At 38.6% G+C, this 17,467-nt stretch overlaps 2 protein-coding genes across 4 annotated transcripts in view; both read right to left on the reverse strand.

Moving 5' to 3' along the window:
* LOC114356874 (glutathione hydrolase 1 proenzyme) overlaps positions 1-17,467 on the reverse strand; it is a 48,163-nt gene that overhangs the window by 18,182 nt on the left and 12,514 nt on the right. The window contains exons 2-3 of one of the 3 annotated variants that reach the window (XM_028310241.1): positions 13,144-13,390; positions 9,444-9,665 (exon numbers count right to left, since the gene is read on the reverse strand). In XM_028310241.1, the coding sequence (XP_028166042.1) occupies positions 9,444-9,665; positions 13,144-13,250 (329 nt within the window). In that variant the 5' untranslated portion in view covers positions 13,251-13,390. Of the gene's footprint in view, positions 1-9,443; positions 9,666-10,858; positions 11,227-13,143; positions 13,391-17,467 lie in introns of those variants that run through there. The other 2 variants (XM_028310240.1, XM_028310242.1) reach the window with 2 other exon arrangements.
* Positions 6,276-6,972, reverse strand: LOC114356875 (nuclear protein 1). The gene has a single exon (XM_028310243.1). The coding sequence runs from the start codon at positions 6,874-6,876 to the stop codon at positions 6,676-6,678; it is 201 nt and encodes a 66-aa protein (XP_028166044.1). The 5' UTR covers positions 6,877-6,972; the 3' UTR covers positions 6,276-6,675.

Consider the following 17,467-nt stretch of genomic DNA (forward strand, 5'->3'; position numbering starts at 1 on the left):
AGCAAAAAAATTGTTAACAGTGAATGTAATGAAGGCCCATGAAAGAGTGTGTTCTATAGAGTTTAGAGGTAGGTAATTTTAAACTAAATGTACACACTTGTGTTAGAATTTTGACAGTCTTCTGTTTAGTTATTTATATCTTAGCATCTTGTTTGCGCTTCTAAACTATCAGTTGAGTGAACTGTAACTCCATAAACATTTCCCTTGCCGAGTAAATTCATGAAATTCGGCATGGATACTTTCTTTCATGAATTGTAGAGCCACTACTACAACCTATAGCAATTATAAATAGCCAGTTTCTTTTGAATAAAAAGTTACTATATTTTCTTCTTCTTCTTCTTTTGTCTTGTGGATTTCATGACTTTTAGGATGGATAGAGTTCCTTTCATGAATTGTAGGGCCACCACTATTACACATGTTATATATTATTTTTAAATAAAAGATACAATCTTTTCTTCTTCTTATCGTCCACAAGACTTCACATCCCTAGTGTCAGACATAAATGAACTTCCTCAGGCGTCTGACAGCAAGTCACGGTACCATACAAATCCCGTTACGTTACGTAAGAAGCTGATTAATAATTGCGATAAGTTTTACAGATTGAATCACCAGCACGAGATATAAACGCAGTGCGTAGTTTATAGTGATGCAATATTTTGCAAAATTTCAACTTTATTGTTTTATTTAAAGTAATTTTATGATTGACTCACATTTCAGAAATGAAATTTTTTTATTGGTGTATTATTAATTTGGTTTCTTTTTATTAAATCAAGTTATTAAGGATTGTATCGGCATACCGTGCGAGTACAGTCNCATGCCGCCGGACAGGCAGTTCAGTTGGAGCATTGAAAGCAAGAAGTAGTAACTTTAAGGTGTTATAATGTTGGAAATGTATAAATTAGTATCCTGAATAAATAAGTAATTGATCAACAAGCAACTTTTCTTTATAAATATCANAAGCAGGATAATTATAGTAAAGAATGACATTAACATAACCAGTAAGTAAAGTAATAGCAATAGCTACTTCAACGTATGTAGGTACCGAGATTTATTCAAATAAGTGAAGATGCCAGTACATTCAATGGGGCATCTTTTAATATAATAATTGTTTTAGGTGCTATTTTACCACACATAAATTTTAGTCATATGCTGGCGACTGTACCTTTGGCAGCTTTATTAAAGAACTGGCCATTGACCAAATAACTAAAAGGATTCCTAAAAGATGGCCACATGTTTTTTTAGTGTTCCTCGTATGCGCGATGAACAAACTTTAAATAGAGTAAGGCTGAGTTGCACCACCTAACTTTGACCGTAACAACGATAACCGGTGTATTTTGTATGGAGTTTGACAAATTTTTGACGTTTGTCAATGCTAAAGTCAGATGGTGCAACCCAGCCTAAGTACTATAGGTAGGTCATGACTAGGATACTGAAAAGAATAGGTCAGAAACAGTAAAACTTTTACTTAATCGTTAATAAGTTTACATACCTAATCGACACTCTAGTCTCTATGAATCATGATGCTGCCAATCTCCATTCGCTCTCCAGTAAGAGATTTTGTGTCTTGAATAGAGATTCATCTCCGAAGACGTCATGTGGTCGGCAGAAAAGCCTAAATCGAGCTCTGTGACGTGTATCCTTTTTCAGCAGAGAATGAAGCTATGATATGTAGGTATATTACTACGTTACAATATTATTGACTTGAATCTTGATCTATAATATTGCTGTCCTGAAAGGTCCTGAAAGCGAGTTATACTTATTAAAAACATACGAGTCGAATTGAGAACCTCCTCCTTTTTTTGAAGTCGGTTGAAAAAGCTCTGATGTTCACTCCATGGTTACTTTGTAACATCGAGCTTACCTCCCTTACATTAATTTCACAAAACGGACGACTCTACATGTTCCAAAACACACCACACATTGTCACCTTAAATAAGTTCGTAACATTTTAAACAGATGGCGCTAGTTGTCAACGTAAAATGTTGCGTATTGTCTTAACCGGCGACTTCATTAATGCAACCTCCATCATGCGCGCGCAGTGACGTTTTAAACTTGTTTCTCATATGCAACATTTCAAGATCAATGGTATCATTTGATAGAGTTTCATACATATTCATTGGTTTATCAAACAATAGCTATGAATGAAAAACGTCTTCTTTGTCATTTGATGTGTAGAGCCGGGCCGCGTAGTTGACAAAATGTACATAAGTAAGTACCTACTTATACATTATGTTTTCTAGTTATTTTATCAATTTCTATCAATTATCTGGCTCTAAAATGAGTAGGGCTTGTAATTAAGTAATATAATAGTGATTAGATGACGGATAAAAAACTTAAGAATATCCATCCATCTTTAATTATAATCGCACACAAAACGAATATAGACAATTCAATTAGTCATATCAAACCACTCCGGTAGTTTGCTATGTAGGTATGTATGTATATGTAAATACATAAGTAGTTGAAATTGTAAATCCGAGCTCGTAGCCATGACGCAATGGCCGACAAGAAACCGCGAACACCCAAAAAAAGAATCAAAAAGCGTGAAATCTGTACCGAATCGCATCGTTCAATTTGAATTCCGAACGCGAATCGACGTAAAATATGGCGGTTGCGCGCCCAGAAACAGGACACCGAACGGACTTAGCCGGGGACAATTTGTTACCTTTTTAACACGTCATCCGATTTGAAAAATCTGGAAAAAAACACGTGAGACATGTGGCCCCATTATAGCCTGTTTTGTTGCGAGTATAATCGAGCTTTATGTCATTTTGATACACTCCTAAGAGCTTTTGTGCCGGTCTGCTCTCACAAAGGATCATTTTATTCGTGTGAATAAGTCTGATCTTCTAACATCGATTCCTTGTTGAATTGAATCGATTTTTCAAGCTCGGTAGTCGTCCTTTGTTGCTAATAGCTCGACGTTTCGTCTTGCTTTTTAGTCGGAACTTTATATTTATCTCTTTTACGTCTATTATAGAACTGTATTGTATAGTAAAGTAATAAATGCTGGGGTTTTGTTGATTTCGTTGTTATTATTGTTAGAAAAGGAAAAATAAAGCCATTGTTGCTGGGAGTTAATGATTTAATCATTGGCTTGTAATAATATTACACGCTTTATTATTGATATCCGCCGCAAGACATCTGCAAACTAGTTTAATTAATTAATTAATTTGATGCTGTACAAGAACAAACTATGACCATAAAGTTTACAACAACGATGGATGAATTTTATTAATTTACACATTAATTTTATGAGTCTTCCAGTGACTTGGCCCATGGACCAAGCTAAAAATGGGCCAAGTCACTGGAAAATTCGCTTTAATCATAAAGCAGTTAGTAACTAAGTAATATTAATACTTAAGCTATCATTATACCTTTTCCATAACGCGTCTAACTCAACAGACTTTTATGATATCGTTTACATTATTACAAATTATGTAGAGTTAGATCTTTCCTGGAGCCATTTTATCTACAATTAATTAAAGTGATCTTCATTTGTCATAAAATTGGATACTGTTCAAAATTTTAAAATAAAAAAACAGAAGAGCATCGCGACTTTTGCTCTTAAATTGGAACAGACCGTGTTTTGTTTCAAACAAAAACAACAACCCCACATCTGAGTACAAATCAAAGCAAACTTTGTGACATCGGCTCTCGGGTCTCTATGACATATTAATGTAAGGACTTATAAAAAGTAAGTAGGTACAGTCCTCTCAACTTAAGCTGAGAATTGCATTTGTGTGAGTGCACACCGATAGTTTAGAGTGGCAATCGGCTTGAAGCGCGGCGCGTGCCGCGCATGGTTTATTATAGCAAGCGGCCTGAAGCGCGGCGCGTCCGCCACGCACCGCTTCCTTGTCGCTCACATACTTCACTTCACCCCCGGTACTGGTAGCAGATAGGTACGTGTAATTTTATGTAATTGTGTTCCAAATATTACTAATATTAGTGAAATGGCTCCTACTGTAAGTGAATTTCCTGTACGAAATCCATTAAGCAGCCAAGTGAAAGAAATTTTATGCAAATTGAATACGTATTTTAAAGGTGTGAACGAAAAGTTTTTAGTCTGTTTTTATTTTGTAATTTTATAAAGTTTGTCTTTTTGTTGTATTTTGTAAGGCTGAGCCCCGATTACGGTAACTTTTAACGTCTACAATCCAGACGCGTTTCTGATTCTGCAATACGATTGGTCAAAACAGCTGACGTACGCTGTTGAACGACCAATCGTATCGCAGAATCGAGAAGCGTACCTGGATTGTTGACGTTAAAAAATACCGTAATCGGGGCTCTGGCTGGACGCCCTCTCTATAAACGGTGCTCGCAGAATATCAGCGTCGAGGTACTTCGTGCCTTGGCATAAATGCTGAGCGAGGACCTGTTTTTATTTATTTATTTATTTAAAAGGATGTGTCAAGTGTCGTTACATCGGCCCAATTGGTAGCAAGTGTTTTATAGACTTCCTTTTAATAAAACATTAATTTTATTTGTATGTGTTTTACTAACGGTACTTTTGGCGATCACTCACACAAATGCAATTCTCAGCTTAAGTTGATAGGACTGTATGAAGTATGAAGAAACTGTAACACCTACAAACTTGGAATTCGGCAAATAGATTCTTTATTTATAGGGTGCAGGGCTGCAGGCGTCCGCTAACAATGGATTTTACGAAACTCCACCGGGGTAAAACGGGGTCCATGCGTACGAAGTCGCGGATGGCCGCTAGTAAGTATAGTTATATTTATCTATACTAATATTATAAAGAGGTAAAGTTTGTGTGTTTGTATAATTGTTAAATTGTAAGGGGTAATCTCGGGATCTACTAAACCGATTTTAAAAATTCTTTCAACAATAGAAAGCCACATTATTGCTGAGTGTCAAAGGTAATATAAAAAACCGAATAATTCCACGCGGGCGAAGCCGCGGGCGGAAAGCTAGTTACTAATAAAATAAATATAATACCAAAAACGTTAGGACTGACTGGAATGGGTAGATAAGCAAAAACTGTTCGCGATAATAGGTAGGCAGTTTATGAACGCACGATGCAAAAAACGTGTTCACACATACATACACAATAAGCCTAGGCAGGCAGGTAGGTAATGGAAACCGTACAGTTAAACTACTTACCGTTTACTTTGTACTTTGACTACACATCGTTTTACTTTAGGTAGGTATAACCATGTTAGAATGTAGAAAAATGTACCTACAATGTACTACATTTTGAGCCAGAGATAATAAGCCTTCATTATAAATTTTGTTAGAATTGATTTTAAGAGTACCTACTTAAGTATCAAGCAGGTAAAGTCAGGGCACGTAAACAAACACTGACATGTGGTGGAATAAACTCAGTCACCTTCAACTAGTACATATTATGGACATGGAAACCAAAGACTAGCTGTCTAGCTCGCACCAATACATAACATAGGTATCTTTATGTTGTAATGAAGTGGTAGAAAATGAGCTCTACATAAAAGGAATAGTTATCCATTTTAACAACTGCAATCCATGTGCCTGTGCTTCTTTAATAACTAAGAAAAATTATGAAATATTCAGTGATTTACAAAAAAACAGACAGCTCTTACTCGGAGATGCAAAAACTTCTAGGTAACCTCCTTCAAATTCCAATGGTTAACTGAAAATAATGCCCTTAGGCATTAAGTTCGTTATTTCTAACGTGCATACCTACTTGTATGTAAATTGTATTTCAATACCGGTCAAAGTAATAAAGTAGATGTATTTTATTATAAGGAAATAGGAAGTTTTAGTTTATTGAAGAATATGCCGGTTACTAATTTTATTAGGTTAGTTTGTGTGTGTTATCATCACCTGTCTATTAAAATGTGTTTTTGTATATTTCGATCATTATGTGGTCGTTACGAGTATCTAACTGTGTGTTCCTAAAATGAATTCAGTGCATGAATGATTCATCTGTGTTTGTTTGTAAACATTTTCAATAAACATAAGGTAAGAGAGATAACCTGAACTTCAGCCAAGTTACGTAATTGCCGGGTCTGTGATCAATACGAAATGTCACAACCTTTAACAATCCTACCGTGTTGTGTTTTGTTTTGCTACGACGCAAAAAGCAGCTGTCTACGTGGGTAGAATCGCTTCGACCGATAAATAGCCGGCAAGGCCAGCCACCTCGGCTTGCTTCAAGGTTATTTTTGTGTATAAACACATTGTTAGCACACAACACAATAAGATGGCCACTAGTGCAACACAAATGAAACAAAGGAATAAAGTTAAATCATACTATAATTTTTATTACCTTAAATTAATTATTACAGTCGTCTAGTACCTCAGGAAAGATACAAAATAAACTCATAATAATCTAATTAGGAATTAGTAACACAGCAATTATGAGCTCTACAACAAGCTCAGATGAGATGAGATCAGTTCACGGAACGGTGTTAGGTCCAAAATAGATTCACTGGCCTTTCACAGTGAGAGAGAAACTTCAACGCGGCCGGGGCCTCGCTCTGCTCCTTGTCTTGTAGATGTGGTGGGCCTGGTAGAAGCTCTGCGTCAACAGAAACCGCCTCGGGTGTTCCAATGATCTCTGAGATGATTCGCGTCCCGAGCTCTCCTCAGGGATGCGCCATAACAACCTCCTTTCGTTAGGCATATCAACGGTCCTTTTGCTCGCCATGTCGCAGTATTCTATCCGCTCATTTAATGCTTATTCCCTTTCTTGTTGTTCTCTGTGTTGACTAGCTTTGTAACGATCTTTCTGGAATGGCCGGACGGGTCGAAGTGATTGGTGTGCTCGCTCACCTCCTTCTTCGTGCGCTGCTTGCCGCTGTGTCCCGAGAAGATGTGCTTGTCGTAGTCAAAGTTGTAGTAGTCGTACTCGTCGAAGAAAGCCTCGGACATATTTACTTTTGCTTGTGAAATTGTGAGACACGAGAAATTTGCGGTGACAACGTCACTTGGTGGATGCTTTTAACTGAATGTTGGGTGTGTTAGTTGCGCGGCGTTTATATAGCGTTGTGGGGCACGTCAGTGACCGCATGCGCGTCGATAAGGTTCTCGAAACGCGATTGGTCGAGAGCTCTCAGCCGCGACCCGGTTATGAAGGATGTTTGTTTATTTATACAGTGCGCTAGTGTGAGTGTGCCGGCTGGGGCTGCCATTGTTATAATTTAAAATACCACAATTTTGAACGGGCACGCTAGAATTCGGCGTGAAATCAAAGGAAATTGCATTTTCATGCATGGGCGTTTTAATAGCATTAACAGACTAGAAAACATGGTTTCAGATCGATGCTTGCGTTCACGATGCGCAGTAAAAACTAGTCGGTGAATGCGCAAAGATGTCTGCAGGTTATGAACGTGCCCAGACTAAATATAGACGAACTAGTAGTTTTCTTGCTTAATAAACACGAGAAAAATCTTTAATATTAGTACACACGTATTTTATAACGTAGCGAAATCGTAGCATTCGTAGTCAAATGCTCGTAGCAAGGTAATTTTTCCTGTAACCCTACGTTTTACTGAAATAAGAAGTATAATAAAGAATAGATCGCAATATTTTTTGTTGATAACTTATGTGTTGTGTTTCTTTAAGATAGAGATCAAACCACGTGACTGTGTAAGTGTAAGACTGTAGATTCTCCCAAATGGAGCGCAACTTTAATTCGCCTTGTAACATTGTATCGATGATTGTGTGACTTGAAAACAATTATGTTCTTTGTGTAATAAGTAGGCACTTCATTGTTTCCATAATCGGTGAATTATCACGTGCGATTCACGTAAAGTTCCTCGATAAAATGCAGAATTATAAAAATATGTTTGCGTGCTATTGTTTTTGTTACTAGTGCCGCCATCTGTCGAAATTTCATGTAACTAAAAACTGCTGAAGTTCTTGTGCTCATGAAACAACTGAATAAACTACTATTTTGTTTCTATAATTTACTGTATTAACTTTTAGAATTTCAGCTAAGATTCGACCAAATAAAATTAAAAAACGAAAACTAATATTGTTCCTGAGTGTTGTAGGTTTCTTCTAAGCTTAATTTAGAATATGCTTAAAACAATAAAAATAAAATCAATCTTTATCACGATAAAAATGAAAATCATATAGATATCCTCTATTTCACAATACTGTGAGTCACGTACAATAATTTCGATTAATCTAGCTAGATAAGCCAAAGTATTATAGGTATTTCCAATGATTCTAAATTAGGCGGAAAAACAATGACGAATCTTATTGTAAAGAGAAAAAGTTGAGAAATATGTAGGTACCACGGTAATTTTTGCACGTATTGATTTTAAATGATGCAATCTTATACTAATATTATGATGTAATTTCATGAGAACTCTAGAAATCTCTAGCATTATAACTATTATATTTGATAATAATTTAAAAATTAAACCATCAACTGCGTTAAAAGGATGTGGTTACTCAACGATAATGATAAGTAATTAATTCCAACGAGCACGCACTGACAAAATAATATATTACACAATAATAATTACAAATATTAAAAAAAACTAGATGCAAGTGGCCGGGGATAGAAGTCGGTGGAAGGTTGAAGAGGAGGCCTAGGTTTAAAGACAAACCAACAACAACCTGACCTATATTGTCTTGAATCCTTACTATGGGACATAGACAGGGTTTAGTTATATTTTATTAATTAATTATGGGCAATGAAATTACGGTAAAAAGTTACTTAATATATGGTGAACGTCTTGTAAATCATCAGCGCAAGGCTATGATTTGGTCTGTATTTCGGAACTTTTTAAACTGAACGAGAATCTATACAATTTTAAAACATCTTTCAATGAGGGTTTTCGCGTATGAAAAATCCGCCAGATGGCAATACGTAGACGCGAGGTCCAAATGCTGCATGATTGGATATTTTTGACATGACATTGACAGATATATCAAAATCCACCAATCACGCAGCAGTCAGACCCCACATCCACGTCCCGCCATCTAGCGGATCTTTCATACGCGAAAACCCTCATTTGTAAACGAGATGCATAACAACGTCATCCAATTGGTGCACACAGCTGCAGCAGCTGCTTTGTACATGCATCATCATCATCATTTCAGCCACAGGACGTCGACTGCTGAACATAGCCCCCCCCCCCTATGATTTGTACATCCCCCGGGCCCGGTGCTTGAATAGAACCTAGAAGTTTTCCATTTAATTTTATGGACTATACCTATACCCCTTTTATAAAAGTCTTCTCTTATAACTACATAAAGATTACCTCTAACTTACTGCTAGGCAGGAAGAAATCGCATTTGTGACAAAAAATTCCTTTCTACGTGCATTTTTATCATCATCAGTGTTTCCTAAGAATGCAACATATAGGAGATTTTTTAAAAGAAAGATCGTACAATTTACTTTATAACCAGCAGCATCATCTAATTTTCAGTCTTATTTCTAGCGTTTACAAAACAGATTAGAACCAAACTCTATAGCTACTGACCTGCCAATCTGGGAGCAGTGCGGTGCGTCAGTGCAGACAGCTGCCTTCTGGAAGGTGTGCAGCCAGGAAGCCGAAGGTAGAAGAGGCTCCACTGGGTCTGGTGGCTCAGAGTTCTTCCAGTTGTGGTAGTCGTTGCTGCCGATGAGGTATCCACTCAAGGCTGACAGCAAGACCAGGACAGTCAGCCCCGTGATGACCAGCTTCGTGCGAAGCTTGTAGGGTCTGGAAGATAAATTTCAATTTAGTACAAAATTACCTAACAGAATAAACGCTTTATAATGTGGACTTTTCGTTAAGTTAACTCCTTAGAGTTCCTATGGCCAACTTCCAGTCCCATCATCAAATTAGCTCGATGGTACCATAATATTGTATTGTCATCCAATCTACATATAATTGGCAAGATACAAGAATTAGAAGTAGGTAACTACGTGTAATTTAGATTCTTAGTTACATACACGACGACCATTAGGTTGCGCTTTTATTAAAAAGCGTGTTAATAAAGACAACTTGGTGTCCACAAATGCAGTCGGAAGCATCAATGCCTAAGATTTACTGATAAACCTATTAGATGTACTCGTATCTAGAACAAAATGCGCCTGTGTAGACGATATAGCAATTTACACTATTATGATAAAGAGATGAATGAAGTTTTGTGAGTTAGTTGGTAGGAAATAATCTTTGGAGCGACTGAAGTATTCGGAAAATTCTTTCACCAGTAGATAGCTAATTTGATATTTAATAGTAAAAAATAATTTTATAATAATACATTAATTAATAATAATAATAAATAATAATAGTAGCTATTATTCCAAGTAACGTAAAGCTTATCTTTATGAGACAGCGATTCCGCGGGCAAGAGCTAGTTAGTATGTATAATATTGTATGCGATAGTTATATGTTTTTGCAAAGTCGTATATCAGCTGCATAGTTGACTCGTTGACTGGCAGGCTTTTGCTAGTAGATGAAATGTCTTGAATACAGTGTAGAGTCTCAAAATTCGTTAAGAAATAAGATCTAAAAAGTGGATGTGTCTGGTGTAGATGTAGTGGTAGGTGTTCTAGTGTTTTAGAATAAGGAAATTTTAACTGATTTATTTGGTAATCATCGTGTATGCGCTGGTCTCTAGGATGCCGGTATCCTAGCTACAGCCACTATCATCTCTACATGCTAAAATTAACATGGCTAAAATTTAAAAACACTTTCGCATCAGCATACATAAGTACTTTATCATAGAGTTAAGGGAAAAACTTAAATAAAATGCCTTGGTCCTTAAGATAAGCTACGGTTTGTGTGTATTTATCATCATGGATATGCATAAAGTCTAAAGTTATAGCCAAAATAATTTTATCTTCGTGACCTAGATTCTAGTGCATAGGCGGACATTTTGTGCGTTATCGCTACAATCAATTACTTACTTTGACGGATAGTAATCATCGTTACTGAAATTCCCTTGAAATATGGCGAACCTATTTATCGGCGACACAAGACGAATCGTGTCCATAGGAATATCATCCATACGGGTGCTGATGAAGTTCCTCCGATGCAGACCACCGTGTTGCTCCATAATTAGATTTCAGTACATTAATTCACTATGACACTGCACTTGTGCGTTACAACAATATAACCTTACGGGATTCTCGCAGTTAATTCTTTTGCGCGCGCCGCATTTTAGTTCTAGATTCGCTAGCACTTTTCTTTTATGTGTCAATACGTTTTCTCCTGCATGGTGACACAGACACTATTGCACTTTTGATTTAGTGTGTCAATGACGTTTTAGGGATGCGATAGCAGTGAACTTGTTTGCGGGTAGGTGCCGGGAAAATCGATACAGGGAACAGCTGTCCACGCCTCCCAGGGTTTACAAGGGCAAAGTATAGATGGCGCGATGGGATTTAATGCTACTCGTAGATGAGGGTTGGTATTGTGTATTGTTGTTTTGTTAGTTTTTCCCGCCTTTTCAATGGAAGAAAATTTCAATGTTAGATTGTAACGCCTACAAAAGTGTATCAGCAATGTTTCGCAAGTACGGTGCAATACTGTTGCCGTGATAAATATAGTAGGATTTTAGCTAATATCTTGCAAGAGGCTTTAGACTTTAGATAAGAATAACTGTAAATAGTACTTAGTTATAATTTAGTAATTAACACGACTATCACTTCAAATAAGCAAACATTTCTAGTGTAATAATATTTGACATGATAAACCTAGCTATTTCATGATTGCAACTTGCAATTGTTTTGTGCAGGTGAATTATGTGAAAAATAAGCATAAGTTATAATAACTTTTTCATGATAGTTTTAAGAATTATTTTTATGGGGTTGAATAAAAATGAATTAGGATTGTGGTTCCTTATAAATTCTATCATGAAAAATTACTCAAGTAAGACTAAAATTACAAATTGTTAGAAGAACTATACAAATAAGTCTGACTTTTCCATGCAACGAAATTACTTAATAAACCTGGTCTTTACGAATCTATAATATAAAAATGAATCGCAAAATGTGTTGGTAAGCGCATAACTCAACAACGCCTGGACCAATTTTACCAATTCTTTTTTTAAAATGTTTGTTGAAGTCCAAGGATGGTTTTTACAGCGAGAAAAGTTTGAATAATTTCCGGGTAAACCCTAAAAAACTCGAAACTTCACCCCTAAGGGTAAAACGGGGTCCACGCGTACGAAGTCGCGGGCGGCCGCTAGTACTATTATATTTTTCCTTAACAAAAAGGATTACGACACCAAATTAATTCCTTGTTGGCAAACATCCTGATGATTACGTAGTCTATGATCACACCTTAGACTAGTTCTTAATATTAAGATCAATATAATAGCACCTACTGATAAACAGCGAAACAAAAAATATTCATTCATAACAAGTACTTTAAGCCGGTAGCAGTCTCGTAGTACCAAGTTCCTGAAGAACAACAGTATGTAAGGTTATTCTCCAACTAGCTCTCTTTTAATATGTTTATGAGTTTATGAGGAGTCCATTCAAAATCTTAAGCTTGTCAAAACAACTTTGTTACAAGCATGTGAGGTTTAAAAGCCGAAGTATATTTTATTCATTGAGAGCCTGACAACCGGTAAAACCGACGAATGTTTGTTTTCAAACAATTTGCAAAAACTAAACTGGTTCTGTTACTACACATTCTAATCGGTCGAGGCCGTGTATGTGTTATTAAAATCTCATAGTTAAAGTACATGTTTTTCTATTCCGAACTCAAGTGCCGTCAGAGCCCCCGAACAATAAATTTTATTTTAGGTATAACGATTTTCTGCTACAGGCTTTTCAGTTATCTATTAGCCGCTGAAATTATTCAACGAATTAGTTGAAAGAATTTAAATAATTTATAATGATTTAAAATCATTTCATCAAACAGGATTTTCGATGCCATAGATTGTCTATGGTCTATTTATACCCCTTTTTTATCGGGGGTCGAGTACCAAAGATATGTTTGATACGGTAGATCATCAAAAATTATGTGTATAATACTTATTTCTCTTCTTCATCATCATCATCATCATTTTCAGCCATAGGACGTCCACTGCTGAATATAATCCTCCCAATGATTTATTTCCACAATGACCGGTTGGTGGCGGCCAGCATCCAGCGCCTTCTCGCTATCTTTATGAGGTCATCGATCCACCTTGTAGGTGGATTTCTTTTCTTATTGATCATAATTAAGTAAAATGTTAACTTACCTATCCCTGTCTGCATCAGGCACCCTAATGAATACATGTCGGTTTCTCTTTCTCACACTTCCAGGTTGTTTTAAAGAGCTAGTCCTAATCAGCTTCTTGTCACTCATGTCTATTCACTGTTGTTTATGCTTTGGTATTTACAAAACAATGTAGCTGTGTTTTGTTCCTATAATTGTGGTGAAAATACTAATTTTCATAAACTTTCGTCTGTAGCATTATCTTCATGAATTGCCTTTACGCTCACTCACTATAATGTCTATAATCATAGATTAACGAAATCTAAATATAACTCAAAGGTGACTGACTGACATAGTGATCTATCAACGCACAGCCCAAACCACTGGATGGATCGGGCTGAAATTTGGCATGCAAGTAGATGTTATGACGTAAGCTAGGCATCCGCTAAGAAAGGATTTTATGAAACTCCACTCCTAAGGGGGTTAAACGGGATACACGCGTACGAAGTCGCGGGCGGCCGCTAGTACACTATAAAAGTAAGTCCTGATGTGATTTATGAAACAAACCTTATTTCATACAAAAAATCAATTAAAAGTTACATAATATTACGAGTATTTTCGTACGACAAACTCCGGTCCTACCATAACAAGCACTCTACATAATATCCGCAATTACGACAACAAGAGGCACAATTTACTTAGAATAAGTAGGTAAAATAATCAAGGCTCTTCAAATAAATCAACTGTTTTACAAAACGTCAATAAACAATAAATGTAGAGCAGGGGTGGCGAACCTTTATGTATTAACGTGCCACTTTTCTAAAAAAGATGTTTGATATAGTCATAGACGTTGAGACTCCTGTTCTCTATTTTAGTTGAAATGGAACGTGAAAGTTTTTTTTTTTTTTTTTTTTTATCCACAACGAGGAAGCTCTTGGCCTGTATCTCACCTGATGGTAAGTGACGATCAGGCCGAAGGTGGAAGCGAGCTTCACCCGGAATCCTCAACCACGGAGGAACTGGCTATCTTACCTCTAACTGCCGGAACACAACAATGCTGTTAACATTGTTGTTATGGCGACAGACTTAGGTAAGATGGTGGTTTAAAATCTTTTAGTTTTAGATTTGCCATCTATCAATGAGGGTATCGTATAAGTGACGGACCTTACTCTACAGTGGCTGATGAGGGTAAATACAATGGCCCTAATTCAACAAAGCACATTATTTACCATTTAATTTCATAGTGAATTTTGGCACGCCTGCCATTGGTTAGCCATCCCTGATGTAGAGTATGGAGAGGATAGTAGTTATAATATAGAGCTCTTCACAAAATGTAACTATGTACATGTAGATATTGTTAATAGTATGTTTTTGAAAATTGACAATTGTCATTGAAAATTACATTTTACCGCAAAACAATGTACCTACGGTAAATTAAAGTTGATACACAATAACCAATAAAGTCAGATTTTATTTAAGTTATCTTACATAATGTACTCATGTATTTTATACATTATATTCAGTTACATAAAACAAATACATAATACTACATAATGATACTATTGATGTCATAATGATTTATTTATTGATTATATAGGTTTGGCGTAGATTTTGGTAGATTATTATGTTCAAGTGAGTAGGTACTTACTTAAGTTGAACAACATAAAGTTGCAAATTTTTAGTGACTTGTTATTTATTTATTTATTTTTATAGAAACCAACAGCGATACATTGAAAATGTTAGTTATAAGATTTAGACTAATAGTATAGCCAATGAAAGGTGTCCCTTTTTATAAAAGTACATTGTTGTTGGGTAAAAATATGAATTAAGGATGTTAAAAAAAATAATTCAAAATCAGGGCCGGATTAACCATCTCGGGGCCCCTAGGCACAGCTCGTTTGGGGCCCCCCCTTTTTTGTCGCGGAGGAAATGCTTTGCGCACTTTCACCACTGCCGGGGGACAGGGTGGTATGTGGGACTCCCGGCGCCCTAAAAAGGGAAAAGGACGGGGTATACCTACCCACTAAAACCTCCGCGGCGTTCCGTCGTAGCCCGAGTGGGGGTATCGCGAGTATCCGGCCGTAGCCTTAGACTTCCGCGACACCACGCTACAGCGACAGCTCGCCTACACGGCGGACCCTCCCCTCGTAAGACCGTCGGTCCCTTTAAAAGAACAAAATTCTCAAAGTAGTTCCGTCCTGAACATTTGAAAATCAATCTAGTAGGTATGACAGAAAGTCCTTTCTAGTGACCCAAAACTTCATCATCAATTTTTGTTCAAATTTTCGCCAAATCTCTGTATATGTGAAAATTTAAATTTTAACTTTTTAGTTAGTAAAACCGTAAGTTCCTTAGGAAGGACCAAAAACAAGGCGTTTTTTTTTTCGGTAGATCATCTCTATACATCGTAACATAAAGCCCCAGTAACTATGACATCATCAGTGGGATAACTTTATGAAGGGCTGGGACTGACAGGGTATAAAATGTTAGTACTTTTTGAAGGAACTTCGGTCTTACCTCCTTCTTATAAAATTTAACCTCTCGGTCTTACGAGGCTACACGCCCTCCTTGTGGGGGTCCGCGGGAATGCCCGAAACGCCAAGCCGTTCCCGTCAGACGAAGGTGACAAGGGTACCCCCGCAACCCCAGCCTGCTGGCCGCCACCTGGGGGGAGAGTAGAACGGTCGTACTTCTCCGCCCCCTTCTCCGCCTGCGGAGGGATGAGGCGAGAGGATCCTTCTGAAGGATGACCTCTTCGCAAAAGGAGGCGACCGCCTTCCAGCATCCTTCGTTTCCCAGCATGGCGTTGACCAGGCTCGGATGCGAAAGATCCCAGCCCACGACCGCAGTGAGGACACGGCGCTGCTCCTCCCAGCCGGGCAGCCTGTGCAGTCCGCGAGGGTGTGCTGCACCGTGTCATCCGCCGCGCCGCGCATTTGTGGCACACGGGGATTCCTCTCGCCCGGTTCTATGCGCGCGAGTCATGTCTTCATAACGGCGCCGCACCGCTCCGGGGCCGGGCGCCTTCCACGCGCCTTCTGGTCTGCCATCCAGTGATAGATGACAGACAAGACTCCAGTTTCTAGCTCCCAAGGAAGAGTACCAGCGAGAACGCACGCCGCAGCGTGCCCTACCGTGCGGTAGGTCCTTGCGACCCTCTGCGCTATGGCCCGCTGGGGTCTGCCCAGAAGGGCAGCATTCTCTCTCTTGTTGAGTGCTCTCTCGCAGATTGGAGCGCCATACAGCGCCATGCTCTTCAGAACGCCGGCATAAAGTCGACGACACCTCGTTTGTGGCCCTCCCAAATTCGGGAGAAGCCAACTCAGTGCGCCGGCTGCCTTGAGCTAGCGTGGCGCTAGCCCGTTGAAGTGCGGGCTAAAATGCCTCCTCCCGTCAAGCGTGAGGCCCAGATATTTCATATGGCCTTTGACGTCAATCCTAACGTCCTCAACGCGTCGGGAGGGGCGCGCTGGCGAGGCCCCAGAAAAAGGCCCAATCTTCTCCAGCGCGACACTCAGGCCGAGGCATCGTATTCTGCGAGCGACTAATGTGCCGCCCGCCGACGCCAGCCGTGCCGCGGCCCCAAATGTCTTCCCCGGGCAGTGACCAGAGTGTCATCCGCATAGCATATGACACTCATCTGGCCCCAGAGGGGCCAGTTGAAGCCTAGGTTCCACAAGAGTGGACCGAGCACCGAACCCACCGGAACCCCGCGGGCTACGCCGCGCCGTTTGAGCTGGCCGTCTCTGTTAACATACAGGACTTCGCGGTCCCGTAAGTAATCGGCCAGCAGCGCTCGAAGGCACTGAGGCAGTCTGTGATGTTGAAGTGCCTAGAGTATGATGGAATGAGGGATGGTATTGAAAGCGTTGGCTATATCGAATGATACAGCCAACACACCCTCAGCCCTCTCCCTAGCCTCCGCAGTGAGGCTTTTTAGCCTCTGAAGGGCGTCGCTTTGAAGCAGTAATGCCAAACGTCACGAAAATGAATTAGGTTCCACAATATCGAAATAATAATATGACGATTGAATGTGTAAACCAAAATAAGGCGAAGTTTTGAGGTGGTTTGAGTTTTGTTGCATAAAAATAATCCTTAACATTTTTTTTTTCATTTTTTTTCGGGAGTGCTGGGCCCCTGGTCATAGTGGGCCCCTGGCCATAGTGGGCCCCTAGGCACTGGCCTAAAGTGCCTTATGGATAATACGGCACTGTTCAAAATAACAAAAACTCACAAAGAAGCAATTCATTGCGTTATGGAACTAAACATTCATATTTGTGTCTATTATAAATTGTCCGAACAAGAAGTATCAACCCTTAGATTGAAAATCCTTAGAGGTGGTATTCGCTTAAATTAGTAAAGAAAAT

This window comes from Ostrinia furnacalis, unplaced genomic scaffold (assembly GCF_004193835.3).
Source record: "Ostrinia furnacalis isolate ACB-3 unplaced genomic scaffold, ASM419383v2 OfSCF2997, whole genome shotgun sequence".
Classification (NCBI taxonomy): Eukaryota; Metazoa; Arthropoda; class Insecta; order Lepidoptera; family Crambidae; genus Ostrinia; species Ostrinia furnacalis.

What these genes read in the sequence shown, in the direction of transcription:
- LOC114356875 (XM_028310243.1), bottom strand. Translation starts at nt 6,876, where the DNA reads ATGTCCGAGGCTTTCTTCGACGAGTACGACTACTACAACTTTGACTAC.